General features: G+C 54.1%; 1 protein-coding gene across 1 annotated transcript in view; it reads left to right on the top strand.

Moving 5' to 3' along the window:
• Positions 1-1,251: 1,251 nt before the first annotated feature.
• rusc1 (RUN and SH3 domain containing 1) overlaps positions 1,252-13,354 on the top strand; it is a 32,034-nt gene continuing 19,931 nt past the window's right edge. Inside the window, exon 1 of the mRNA XM_067976015.1 lies at positions 1,252-2,269. Within this exon, the coding sequence (XP_067832116.1) occupies positions 1,462-2,269 (808 nt within the window). The 5' untranslated portion in view covers positions 1,252-1,461. The remainder of the gene's footprint in view (positions 2,270-13,354) is intronic.

Raw genomic sequence — 13,354 nt, 5'->3', positions numbered from 1 at the left:
GGGGAGGGATGGTGACTCTCATGGTGGGGGAGGGGTCAGGATTTTTCGAGGGTATGGTGTCTAGCCGGGGTCACGACCCCTGCCTAAACACAGCCGCGCTCCCACCCGCGGAGAATGGCCGCTCGGGGCACGACAGAACGTGTTACCCCTGGCAACGGGGTCCGTGCCATGGGGAGGGAAGGGGAGAGATGGTGAAGTAGCAGGGATGGGATGGAGCTGTTGCACTGATCCCTGCTCTCTCTCTCTCACTTGTCCCCTCCGCAGTATCGCCAGTAAGAGAGGAAAATGATCTGTAGCCTGGCGCTCTGCCAGGAATCTACATCAACATCTGCGCACTGAGAGAGGCAAGGACCAGAGCCTGGCAATAGCAGCCCAGCCCAGCCCAGCCCGGCCTCCCCCTCGCACCCTGACCCACTCCACACCCTGCCTGGCAGAGAGCTGACAGCGGGAGTCAGCCCTCCAATCAGAAGGTTACAGGATCCCCTCCTGCTCTCCCTCTCCCCCCAGTTGCTGAACCGATTGATGGGGGAAGAGCTTTCCCTGGATTGAGACACCATGATCTCCAGCACCAAGTATCCCTGCATCATCCAGGAATTCACCAGCCCTCGGTCCAACCGGGTGTTTGCGGCCAAGGAACGCGCCCTCAACAACCTCAATTCCGTCCGCTTGCGGGGCTGCTCCATCGAGCGCTACGTCGCCAGCTGCCTCGGACCCCCGCCCATGGACAGCCGATGGGCCGTGGTGGACACGTGGGAACAGAACGCCCCCACCGGCTGCACCGGGAAGCACCGCGACTGGTCACCGGAAGTGGACGCCAACTGCAACAACCCCGAGGAGCGTTGCCGGTCTTGCCTCCACTCGGCGGCTCCGGACACCCGATGCCTGTCGCCGCCCTCTACCCCCTCCTCCTCTCCGGTCAGCAGCTGCTCGGACCTGAACTCCGACACCAGCCCAAACGCCGTTTGCCCGGATGAATTGGCCAGCTCTGAGCCGGCGGTCAGCGGACGGAGCAGCCCTTCCCCCGGCTCCGGCCTCCGGCCCGAGCTGGCCAAGGTCGGCGGGGCCAGTCTGGACTCGCTGTCCATCAGCCCTGGGTCCGATCGGGAGTCGCAGGCTGAGGTAAATAACGCTGGTTCAGCACCAGGAGCTGAAGCAGAGTCCTCGGTGGGGAGTCCCGACAAACCCCATGCAGATGTCAACCAGAACATCGGTCCCAGCACCCAGGTCACGGGTTACATGTCGACTGGACAACAGGACCCTGGGGTCAGCTGCAAATCCCCGGTTTCGAGGGCAGCTCCGCACGAGGGGTCAACGGGCAGCCTGGCCCCTCCACAGTCTGAGCCACCAAGCCTGCCCTTCGACACCGGGGCCTTGATCCCCACTCCGGACCAGGTCACTCTCTCTCCGTTCGACGGGGCTCCCAGGTCGTTGCCACCCCCGAGACCGGAGGGGACGCAGCTCATGACGTTCGCAGACGCTCCGATTTCCACCGGCCGGGGTCCCGAGCGGCCTCCGCTCCGCCCCGGCGGAAAAGCCACATCCGAGGGCCCGGCAGTCAGGAACATCACCTCTTTCCACGAGTTGGCGCGGAAAAGAAGGCAAATTGCAGCCGGGCACTGGCCCAGCAAGGTCAAAGAGGACAAGAGCGACTGGTTAATGGTCTTCTCGCCCGACACTGAGCTGCCACCACCACCCATCACCTTGACCCAGGAGCAGGGAGTAGCTGGCCCTCAGCCCCAGGCCTCGGGGAAGGCTTGGAGCCAGCAGAAGGAGGTGGTGACCTTCAGGGAGCTTCGATACCGGAGCCAAGTGGACAGGTGGAGCCTTCCGTCGGGTCGGAGCGACGCACCGGGGACTTCAGACGCTACAAGGGCCAGCACTCAGCGGGAGAGGCACAGGGAGCCAAGGAGATCGGAGGCTGGAGGTCAGGGGCCAAGGCCAGCTGGGGTCAAGGTGTCTGAGGAGGAGGAGGATGGAGGGCGGCCAGTAAACCATAAGAGCCGGTCGGGGCAGGCAAGGGAAGTGTCAGACGGACCTGGCACCAAGCAGCTCAGAATGCAGAGTCTGTTCAACAAGGTCCAGGGCTGCAACGCAGGAGGACAGACACGTGACTTAGAGGGCAGTCAAGCTACGGGAGACCTCCCGCTGACCAAGGGGTTCTCCAGGTCAGGGCAGGCGGAGGGTCAAGCAGAGGAGGCTGCCCACATCGTGGGAGGAAGCGGCAGAGCGCGAGGAAAGGCTGACGGCCGAGACAAGTCCGTCAAAGAAGGTAAGAGAACATGGGGAATACTCCCCACTCCTGTCGTTCCCAGTCCCAGCGAATGTGTGTGGAATGTTCCCAGCAATACATTGATAAGAGGGAAGCACCCATTTCATCATGTCTCATGGCACAGCGAGTTACTCTGAAACGCAGTGACTGTTCTGTGGGTAAACCCGACATTCCCACAAACAGCGTTGAGATGAATGGTCAGCTAATCTGTTTTTAGTCATGTTGGCTGAGGAATGAATATTGGCCCAGGACACCGGGAGAACTCCCCCACTCTTTTCAATAGTCCCACTGGATCATTAACATCCACCAGAACCAGGCAGATGGGATCTCGGTCTAACATCTCATCCAAAGGACAGCATCTCCGACAGTGCAGCACTCCCTCAGCACTGGCACTGGGAGTGCCGGCCTGGATTATGTGCCCGAGCCTCTGGAGTGGGGCTCGAACCCACAACCTTCTGACTCAGAGGGGAGAGAGCTACCGCTGACCTATGGGAGGAATGTAAGACGGGCTGCCATCTTGCTATCACGATCAAGATCTTCCCCCACTGTGTGTAACATTCTCTCCCTAAAACAACAACAACTTGCATTTCTATAGTGCCTTTAATATAGAAAAACATCCCAAGGCACTTCACAGAGGCATCATGAGAAATAAATGGACGCCAGGACAAAGAAGGAGATATCAGGACAAGTGACCAAAAGCTCGGTCAAAGAGATAGGTTTTAAGGAGCGTCTTAAAGGAGGAGAGAGAGGCGGAGAGGTTTAGGGAGGGAATTCCAGAGCTTAGGGCCCAGGCAGCTGAAGGCACGGCCGCCAATGGTGGAGCGATGGGAATCGGGGATACGCAAGAGGCCAGAGTTGGAGGAACGCAGGGTTGTAGGGCTTTTGGTCACCTCCCCCTAATATCTCCTTACGTGGCTCGGTGTTAAATTTTGTCTGATAACATTCCTGTGGAGCGTGTTGGGACGTTTAAGGCGCTGTATCAATGCAAGTTACTGTTTTGTTGTAAGAACCCGACTGTCCCACTAATGTCCTTTGTGTCTCTCCAGTCCCTTCACTCTGTAGTTTGCAGCTAACCCGACTGTCTTGTTGTTCAGTCAACTCGCGAGCCACAGGGTCTCCGCTCCCCCGGACTAGGGAGGGGTGCTGAGGCCAAGTGTAATGTGCCTGTACCCCTGTAACAGTGGGAACCTGCAAGGGGCGGAGCGGGGGAGGTGGCAGAGAACTGGAGGGGTAGGGGGGCCGGGAATGATTCTGACCTCCACCAATGATAACCCACCATTCCTTGTTGCCATGGTGGGTCTCTTTGTGTAGTAAGAATTGCTGTGATTGGTCGCCTTGTGTTGCTAAGGGGAATTCTGTAGCCATGACTCCAATCACAATGACTCAGGACCCGGTTTAACGGTTCATCAGAGTTTGATTAACTTCTGTTCACTGAAATTCAGGTTTGGTTACCATTTAGTTGAAATTTGCGTTGAGTTTGGTTGGCACTGGGCGAGTTATTCGGGCCATTGTTGGATACGGGGATAGAACCCAGAGTGCCCAGGTAGATGGGTCAGTATCTGGTCCCGCGCCACATAAAATCATAGAATCATAGAAAGGTTACAGCATGGAAGGAGGCCATTCGGCCCATTGAGTCTGCGCCGGCTCTATGCAAGAGCAATCCAGCTAGTCCCCTTTCCCAGTAGCCCTGCAGATTTTTCCTTTCATGGATCAGGAAGATTCCAGGCGCCATCCCCGCTCAGCTGATCTCAGCCGGGGCACAGAAAGAAGCCAGCTTGCCCTTTTGTACCAGTGCTGGTTCCACGCCTGGCCTACCTAACCCTAATCCCATTTCCCAGCTCGTTCCCTATAATCCCTTAACATTTTTCCTCTTCAAGCCTTTATCTAATTCCCTAAAACACTGTGACTGTCTAGACTCCAACAGCCCTTTGTGATAATGGATTCCATATCCCATTAACCCTTTGGGTCAGTAACATGTTCTCCTCCCCTCCCCTCAACTGCTTCTGTCGCTGACCCTGAGTTTATGTTTCCTCGTTCACTGACCGGATACGACACTGAACGATTGCGGGACGAAAAGGGTTAAATTACGAGGACAGGTCGCACAGACCGGGCTTGCAATCCCTCGAGTATAGAGGGTGATCTAATTGAGGTGTTTAAGATGATTAAAGGATTTGATAGGGTCGATAGAGAGAAACTATTTCCTCTGGTGGGAGAGAGTCCAGAACAAGGGGGGGCAGAACCTTAAAATGAGAGCCAGGCCGTTCAGGGGAGATGTTGGGAAGCACTTCTTCACACAAAGGGGAGTGGAAATCTGGAACTCTCTCCCCCAAAAAGCTGTTGAGGCCGGGGGTCAATTGGAAATGTCAAAGCTGAGATTGATCGATTTTTGTTAGGCGAGGGGATTGAGGGTTACAGAACCAAGGCGGGTAGATGGAGTTAAGATACAGATCAGCCATAATCTAACTGAATGGCGGAACAGGCTGGAGGGGCTGAATGGCCTCCTCCTGTCCCTAATGGCTGTAAAGCGCTTTGGGACGTCCTGAGGTTGTGAAAGGCGCTATAGAAATGCAATTTCTTTCTCTCCTGACGAATAACAGCAGTGGAAGGGTTAATAGCACAGTCAGTGCGGTTATAATGAGGCTGTGTGGTTCCGTAACAGCAGGAAGCTTTAGTTTCACTTTGGACCTGAGTGAGAGCAGCTCGTCCCGTGTTCACCGGCTCTTAAACTTGATGTGCTGCAAGTCGGGTTAAGAAGCTGCGGAGCTGCTGATATGGGGTGATGCCAGCAGGGAGCAGTGAGCTCAGACAGCAGGGCCGAGGGTGAGAGGCCTCTCCGGATCAGGCCTCTGAACAGCAGGGCCTGAGGGAGAGGGTCAGGCTCTGGACTTCCTCTCCACTTGCTGGCCCTGCATCTCGAGGTAAGCAGATGAACTTTAGTCACAGGCGTTAGTGATTGGACCGCAGATTAAACTGCACCATTGGGCAATGGGACCCGGGGAAAAGCTTTATATCCACCTGGTGTAGGTGTTGCCATCTGTAGCCCGGCCCAGGACACCCAGCTCTACCTCACCGCCACCTCCCTCGACCCCTCCACTGCCTCTGATTTGTCCCGCTGCTTGTCCGACACCCAGTGCTGGATGAGCAGGAATTTCCTCTATTTAAATATTGGGAAGATCGAAGCCATTGTCTTCGGTCCCCGCCACAAACTCCGTTCCCTGGCCACGGCTCCATCCCTCTCCCCGGCCACTGTCTGAGGCTGACCCAGACCCTGCGCAAACTCGGCCTCCTGTTTGACCCCGGGCTGAGCTTCTGACCCCGTATCATCTCCATCACCAAGACCGCCGACTCCCACCAGTAACATCGCCCGTCTCCACCCCTACCTCAGCTCATCTGCTGCTGATACCCTCATCCGTGCCTCCAGACTCAACTATTCCAATGCTCTCCTGGCCGGCCTCCCATCTTCCACCCTCTATAAACTTGAGCTCATCCAAAACTCTGCTGCCCGTATCCTAACTCACACCAAGTCCCGTTCACCCATCACCCCCTGTGCTCACTGACCTACATTGGCTCCCAGTCCGGGAATGCCTCGATTTTAAAATTCTCAATCCTGTGTTTTCAAATCCCTCCATGGCCCCCGCCCCCTCCCTATCTCTGTAACCTCTATAACCCTCCGAGATCTCTGCGCTCCTCCAATTCTGGCCTCTTGCCCATCCCCGATTCCCATCGCTCCGCCATTGGCGGCCGTGCCTTCAGCTGCCTGGGCCCGAAGCTCTGGAATTCCCTCCCTAAACCCCTCCGCCTCTCTCTCCTCCTTTAAATCGCTCCTTAAAACCTGCCTGTTTGACCAAGCTGTCGGTCACCTGTCCTAATATCTCCTGATGTGGCTCGGTGTCAAATTTGGTTTGATAATCGCTGCTGTGAAGCACCTCGGGACATTTTACTCCGTTGAAGGCCCTGTATAAATTGGAATTGTTGCTGATGTTGGACTAACAGATCTTGCTGCTCTGAATTAGTATTTATCCAACAATGAAGGAACAGCTCTTTACAAACCTCCAGGCCCACAAAATTCAAACAAGATAAACCTGTTTAGCGAGTAAGAGTTACAAGAACAGACAGGATGTGGAGATGCCGGTGATGGACTGGGGTTGACAATTGTAAACAATTTTACAACACCAAGTTATAGTCCAGCAATTTTATTTTAAATTCACAAGCTTTCGGAGGCTTCCTCCTTCCTCAGGTGAACGTTGGTTTTTTTTTGGTGATTTGTATATTCGGAGACCTTGCAGGTAACACCTGTCTGTCTGCACACTGATTGCCTTGGCAACGGGCAGTTGAATAAACTGTCTGTAATCACCAAGCATTGTTCTGTGATTTATAAATGCGACTTCATTTCGAAGATTTCATTTCCAACAACGTTCACCCGAGGAAGGAGGAAGCCTCCGAAAGCTTGTGAATTTAAAATAAAATTGCTGGACTATAACTTGGTGTTGTAAAATTGTTTACAAGAACAGACAGAACCAGGCGAGATGGAGAGCAGTTTGGAGACCCCCCCCGCTGTCGTATCTCTTTTGGGGGCAGAGAGAGTCTGGGGTATGGGGGAGTGGACCCATAGCATTAATGAACATGTCCCAGCGACCGGTCACTGAGTGGCTTTAGTTTGGGAGCAGGACAGCCAAAAAGCTGACCGGTCAGGGAGCAGCAATAGACTGACCTAAACCAGGTAAAAATCCACGTTTGCAGAAAGTGACATTTTTGTAGTCTAATTATCTGTTACCTCTTTAAGGATGCTGAGTGCTCTGGGTTTGATCTACATATATGTGATATAAATACCTGAACTCTGGCTCCTCACTGTCACTCAGTCCTGATGCAGCAGATTTGGCCCCTGCATCGTAACAACGACCTACTTACCTGGTTACTCGGAGCGCTGGCATTCCCGCCTCTAAGTCGGAAGGTGCAGGATTCAAACCCGTGCTCCAGACAGTGCCAGCGAACGGAGCTCCCAGCCCATAAAACCCCCCTGCCCTGGGGGACCCTCCCCATCGGCTGGGGTAGAGAGGGCCACGGATGGAGCGCTCCCCACTGCGTTCCTCTAATGGACACTGTTCTCCAAGGGGAGAGCGTGGAGATACGGAAACAGTAAGTCAGACAACTGTGGGTTCGAGCCCCAATCCGTGACTGGGGCACAGCGTCAGGGCAGTACTGAGGGAGTGCTGCATCGCGTTCCGACGAGGTGTTAAACATGTTACTGATTCCAATCGATGGGGAGAGGAGAGTTCTCCCAGCGTCCCAGCTAACGTTCCTCCCTCAACCACCAGCAGCAAAATAAAAACACAGGTTAATTGGTCAGTCACAGAATTCTACAGCACAGAAGCAGGCCATTCGGCCCACCGCGCCTGTGCCAGCTCTTTAAAAAAGCTATCCGATTAGTCCCACTGTCCTGGGCCAATATTTATCCCTCAACCAACATCACTAAAAAACAGATGATCTGGTCATTATCACATTGCTGTTTGTGGGATCTTGCTGTGCGCAAATCGGCTCCGTGTTTCCTACATTACAAAAAGTGACTACACTTCAAAAAGTGCTTCATTGGCTGTAAAGCACTTTGGGACGTGCTGAGGTGGTGAGAGGGGCGAGAGAAATACAATTCTTTCTTTTTCTTTTCACTTCCCCAGCTCTTTGCCCATCGTCCTGCATTCACCTCAGCACCGTTTGTGGGATCTTGTTGTGCATAAAATGACTGTTGCACATAGCTCTGATGTGAAGCACTGTGGATTGTGAAATGGGACGAGGTGCTGGTTAAATGCAGATTCTCCCTTCTCCTTTCTTGCCTGTTCCCGCACGGTGAGGTTCCCCCATCACTGGTGTATGGAGAGAGAGAGAGAGAGAGAGAGGGGGGGGGCAGAGAGAGAGGGAGGGGGGCAGAGAGAGAGGGAGAAGGGGGCAGAGAGAGAGGGAGAGAGAGAGGGGGGGGCAGAGAGAGAGGGAGGGGGGCAGAGAGAGAGGGAGAGGGAGAGGGGGGGGTTGTGCAGAGAGAGGGGGAGGGGGAGCAGAGGGAGAGGGAGAGGGGGGCAGAGAGAGAGGGAGAGGGAGAGGGGGGCAGAGAGAGAGGGAGAGAGAGAGGGGGGGGTTGTGCAGAGAGAGGGGGAGGGGGGAGCAGAGAGAGAGGGAGAGGGAGAGGGGGGCAGAGAGAGAGGGAGAGAGAGAGGGGGGGGTTGTGCAGAGAGAGAGAGAGGGTGGAGGGGGGAGCAGAGAGAGGGGGGAGCAGAGCGAGAGGGGGAGGGGAGCAGAGAGAGAGGGTGGAGGAGGGCAAAGAGAGAGAGCGGGAGAAGGGGGCAGAGAGAGAGGGGGAGGGGGGCAGAGAGAGAGGGGGAGGGGGGCAGAGAGAGAGGGAGAGGGGGGCAGAGGGAGAGGGGGGCAGAGGGAGAGGGGGGCAGTGAGAGAGGGGGGCAGAGAGAGGGTGAGGGGGCAGGTGGTTAGCAGCACTGGAGGGGCAGGCTTTGCATCTGAATTGCCCTCCAGTATCTCATTCTTGATGCATGAGCCCAGGCAGGATATTCCACCATGGGAGGATCACAGCCAAGCCCAATCCTGTCCTCACCCCGAAATCCGCTCACACACTCAAGCTCGAGCAGGGGAGTAACCGGGAGCAGGAACCCTGCTGGGTGTTTTTTTATTAACCTCTTCCCCACTCCCCCTAGGCAGGGGTCCTGGAAGCCAGTCATAGACCCAGCTGGGGTCCTGGCTAACTGGGGGTTGAGTCCGAGATTAACCTCGAAGCCACCGGTGGAGTTTACCCTGACTTGTGCCGGGAGTGTTTGTTGTGTCTGTCGGTGTTTGGTTCTGACCAGGGTTTGGCATTTGCCCAGAGGTTGGAGTTGGGGTGGGGGGAGGTGGAGATCGGATCCGCTCGGGGCCCCTCGACCGCTCGGGCCCGGCCCGGCCCGGCCTGGCCCAGACTGACCAATGCTGCCACCGGTTAACGGGGGCTGGAAGCACTCGGGGACCCCGCATGGCCTCACTGCCTCAAACACAGGACCAAGTCACAGACTCTCAGCCCGAGGCCGAGAATCAGGCCCCAGGCCTGGGGAGGAGGACTCCCCTCCCTAAACCTCTCTGCCTCGCTCTCCTCCTTTAAGAAACTCCTTAAAACTTACCTCTGACCAGCCTTTTGGTCACCTGAACTGATATTGGACTTGAATGTAGGGGACATGATTCAGGAATTTGCAGATTATACAAAAATTGGCCGTGTGATTGATAGTGAGGAGGAAAGCTGTAGACTGCAGGAAGATATCAATGGACTGGTCAGGTGGGCAGAAAAATGGCGAATGGAATTCAATCCAGGGAAGTGTGAGGTAATGCATTTGGGGAGGGCAAACAAGGCAAGGGAGTACACAATAAATGGGAGGATACTGAGAGGTGTAGAGGGAGTGAGGGACCTTGGAGTGCATGTCCACAGATCCCTGAAGGTAGCAGGACAGGTAGATAAGGTGGTTAAAAAGGCATACGGGATACTTTCCTTTATTAGCCACATGGAATATAAGAGCAGGGAGGTTATGCTGGAACTGTATAAAACACTAGTTAGGCCACAGCTTGAGTACTGTGTACAGTTCTGGTCACCACATTACAGGAAGGATGTGATTGCACTAGAGAGGGTACAGAGGAGATTTACGGGGATGTTGCCAGGGCTGGAGAATTTTAGCTATGAGGAAAGATTGGATAGGCTGGGGTTGTTTTCTTTGGAACAGAGGAGGCTGAGGGGTGATTTAATTGAGGTGTATAAAATTATGAAGGGCCGAGATAGAGTGGATAGGGAGGACCTATTTCCCTTAGCAGAGGGGTCAATAACCAGGGGGCAGAGATTTAAAGTGATTTGTAGAAGGATGAGAGGGGAGCTGAGGAGAAATGTTTTCACCCAGAGGGTGGTGGGGGTCTGGGACTCACTGCCTGAGAGGGTGGGAGAGGCAGAAACCCTCAACTCATTTAAAAAGTACCTGGATGTGCACCTGAAGTGCTGTAACCTACAGGGCTACGGACCGAGTATTGGAAAGTGGGATTAAGCTGGATCGCTCTTTTTCAGTCAGCACGGACATGATGGGCCGAATGGCCTCCTTCTGTGCCGTAACTTTCTATGATTCTATGGATATCTCCTCATGTGACTCGGTGTCACATTCTGTCTGATTTACGCTCCTGTGAAGCGCCTCGGGTGGTTTTACTGCATTAAAGGCGCTTTATAAATGGGAGTCGTTGTTTGAACCCACGACTGCATTCAGTCGGGGTTTGACCTCTGTCAGAGACCTGCCGGCGGAGGCTGGCCTGGATCAGCTGCTCTGTCACAAGGTCGCTATTGATTACTTAATGGCGCAGAGGCGGAGGGGAGATTCTGGTGAAGCTTCCTTTGCATTTTACTCAGTGCGGAGAAGTTGGCCAGTGTCCGAGATTCTAATGGAATAAAGAATCGAACCAGCACAGAGCTGCCTGGGATCGGAGCCATGCCTGTAACATACTGTCTTATGCCTCCCACAGTTTTGTTTACACTCTGTTTCTTGAGTTGCCATTCTCTTTTGTGCCTGTCTGTCATACATGGGTATTAAACTCTGCTCCAAACCTGCCGTCAAGCTCATCTGTGGTCCTGAGCCAAAGGAGGAGATTTTAGGACGGGTGACCAAAAGCTTGATCAAAGAGATGGGCTTCATGGGAGGCCTGAAAGGAGCGAGAGGTGGAGACGGGGAGGGGTTTGAGGAGAGAATTCCAGAGACTGGGACCCAAGTGGCTGAAAGCACGGCTGCCAGTGGTGGAGCGAAGGGAGTGAACATGAGACCAGAATCAAAGGGATAGTCTGTTCGGGCACGGTGACCCGTTCACCCATCACCCCCTGTGCTCGCTGACCTACATTGGCTCCGGGTCCAGGAAGGCCTCAAATTTAAAATTCTCACCCTCCTGCTCAAATCCCTCCATGGCCTCACCCCTTCCCTCTCTCTGTAACCTCCTCCAGCCCTACGACCCTCCGAGATCTCTGCGCTCCTCCAATTCTGGCCTCTTGCGCATCCCCGATTTCCATCGCTCCGCCATTGGCGGCCGTGCCTTCAGCTGCCTGGGCCCTAAGCTCTGGAATTCCCTCCCTAAACCCCTCCGCCTCTCTCTCCTCCTTAAAGCCTCCCTCTTTGACCAAGCTTTTGGTCCCCTGTCCTAATATCTCCTGATGTTGCTCGGTGTCAGTGTTTGTCTGATTTACGCTCCTGTGAAGGGCCTTGGGACGTTTCACTACGTTAAAGGCACCGTATAAATTACAACCAAAACACTCCCCCTCCCTCTAAAACAAAACTACACATCAACTCCTCCCTCATGTGATACTGTGTAGTACAGTCACAGGCCAACTCGAAACCATTATTTCAGCGGCTGCAGGTTTGGCTGATGTGAGGCGTTAAATTCTGTTATGATTTATTTTTCATTTAGTGTTTCTATACTAACAATAAACCATCTTCTCAGCGGTCAATGTCAGAATAGACAAAAGTGAAGTTGAACGAGGAGTTTAAAAAAAAATGATGTGAAGTCTTTTTTGGAGGGGGAGGTATATTAGAGATAATACAGCAGGGTCGGGGGTGGGTGGCTACTGAGTATAGTGGGAGTAAAACACAATTTTCTCATTACACTCGACTATTGGGCTGGGTTAGCTGATTTCGGCCGGTGCAGTTAGTGAGGAGGAGGGGGCTACACATATTCTCAGTGAGCTTTCAGCCAGGGTTCCTGCTCCTGATCACTGTCCAGTGACCTCGGGGTTAGAGAGAGGGGGAAATCAGCCAGGGTTCCTGCTCCTGATCACTGTCCAGTGACCCCTGGGTTAGAGAGAGGGGGAAATCAGCCAGTGTTCCTGCTCTTGATCACTGTCCAGTGACCCCTGGGTTAGAGAGAGGGGGGAATCAGCCAGGGTTCCTGCTCCTGATCACTGTCCAGTGACCCCTGGTTAGAGAGAGGGAATCAGCCAGGGTTCCTGCTCCTGATCACTGTCCAGTGACCCCTGGGTTAGAGAGAGAGGGGAAATCAGCCAGGGTTCCTGCTCCTGATCACTGTCCAGTGACCCAAGCTGGGAACTCTCTGTGGATGTTGGCTGAAGACAAGATCAGGCTTGGCTGTGATGCCCTTTGTTGTTGACTAGCCTTATGTATGACAAATAACCACTTGGGAAACATACCAGCAGGAAGCCAGTGCCCAGAGAACTGTACCCCAGGGAGAGTCAGTGCCTTCAGGAGAGGGGGAGAATCTGGGTTTTCATTTATTCTTGTTCATTCCTTTCATTATTTATAAATGTCTCATTTTGTCCAGACTTGTGACTAATTCATGTTATTCTTTTTTCTCCATTGCCCTGTCTTGTCCTCCCTTCCCCACATGGTTTTTGTTGGATTTTTTTCCATCTGTCTTTTGTGTTTTGTAAACTTTCTTTTTTCCTCCTTCCTCTCTCCTCCGCCTCTTGCTTTTTCTCCTCCCCGCTACCCATCTTTCCTCATCACTGTGCCCACCTCATGTCTCTCTCTCTCTCCCCATCTCCCCCTCTCCCCATCTCTCCTCTCCCCATCTCTCTCTCTCCCCATCTCTCCCTCTCCCCATCTCTCCCTCTCCATCTCTCTCTCCCATCTCTCTCTCCCCCATCTCTCTCTCTCCCCATCTCCCCCTCACCCCAACTCCCCCTCTCCCCATCTCTCTCTCTCTCCCCATCTCTCTCTCTCTCCCCATCTCTCTCTCTCCCCATCTCTCTCTCTCCCCATCTCTCTCTCTCTCCCCATCTCTCTCTCTCTCCCCATCTCTCTCTCTCTCCCCATCTCTCTCTCTCCCCATCTCCCCCTCTCCCCATCTCTCCCTCTCCCCATCTCTCTCTCTCCCCATCTCTCCCTCTCCCCATCTCTCCCTCTCCATCTCTCTCTCTCTCCCCATCTCTCTCTCTCCCCATCTCTCTCTCTCCCCATCTCCCCTCTCTCCCATCTCTCTCTCTCTCCCATCTCTCTCTCTCTCCCCATCTCTCTCTCTCCCCATCTCTCTCTCTCCCCATCTCTCTCTCTCTCCCATCTCTCTCTCTCTCCCCATCTCTCTCTC

Source organism: Heptranchias perlo, chromosome 44 (genome assembly GCF_035084215.1).
Source record: "Heptranchias perlo isolate sHepPer1 chromosome 44, sHepPer1.hap1, whole genome shotgun sequence".
Lineage (NCBI taxonomy): Eukaryota > Metazoa > Chordata > Chondrichthyes > Hexanchiformes > Hexanchidae > Heptranchias > Heptranchias perlo.
This window is presented reverse-complemented; position numbering and strand designations above follow the sequence as displayed.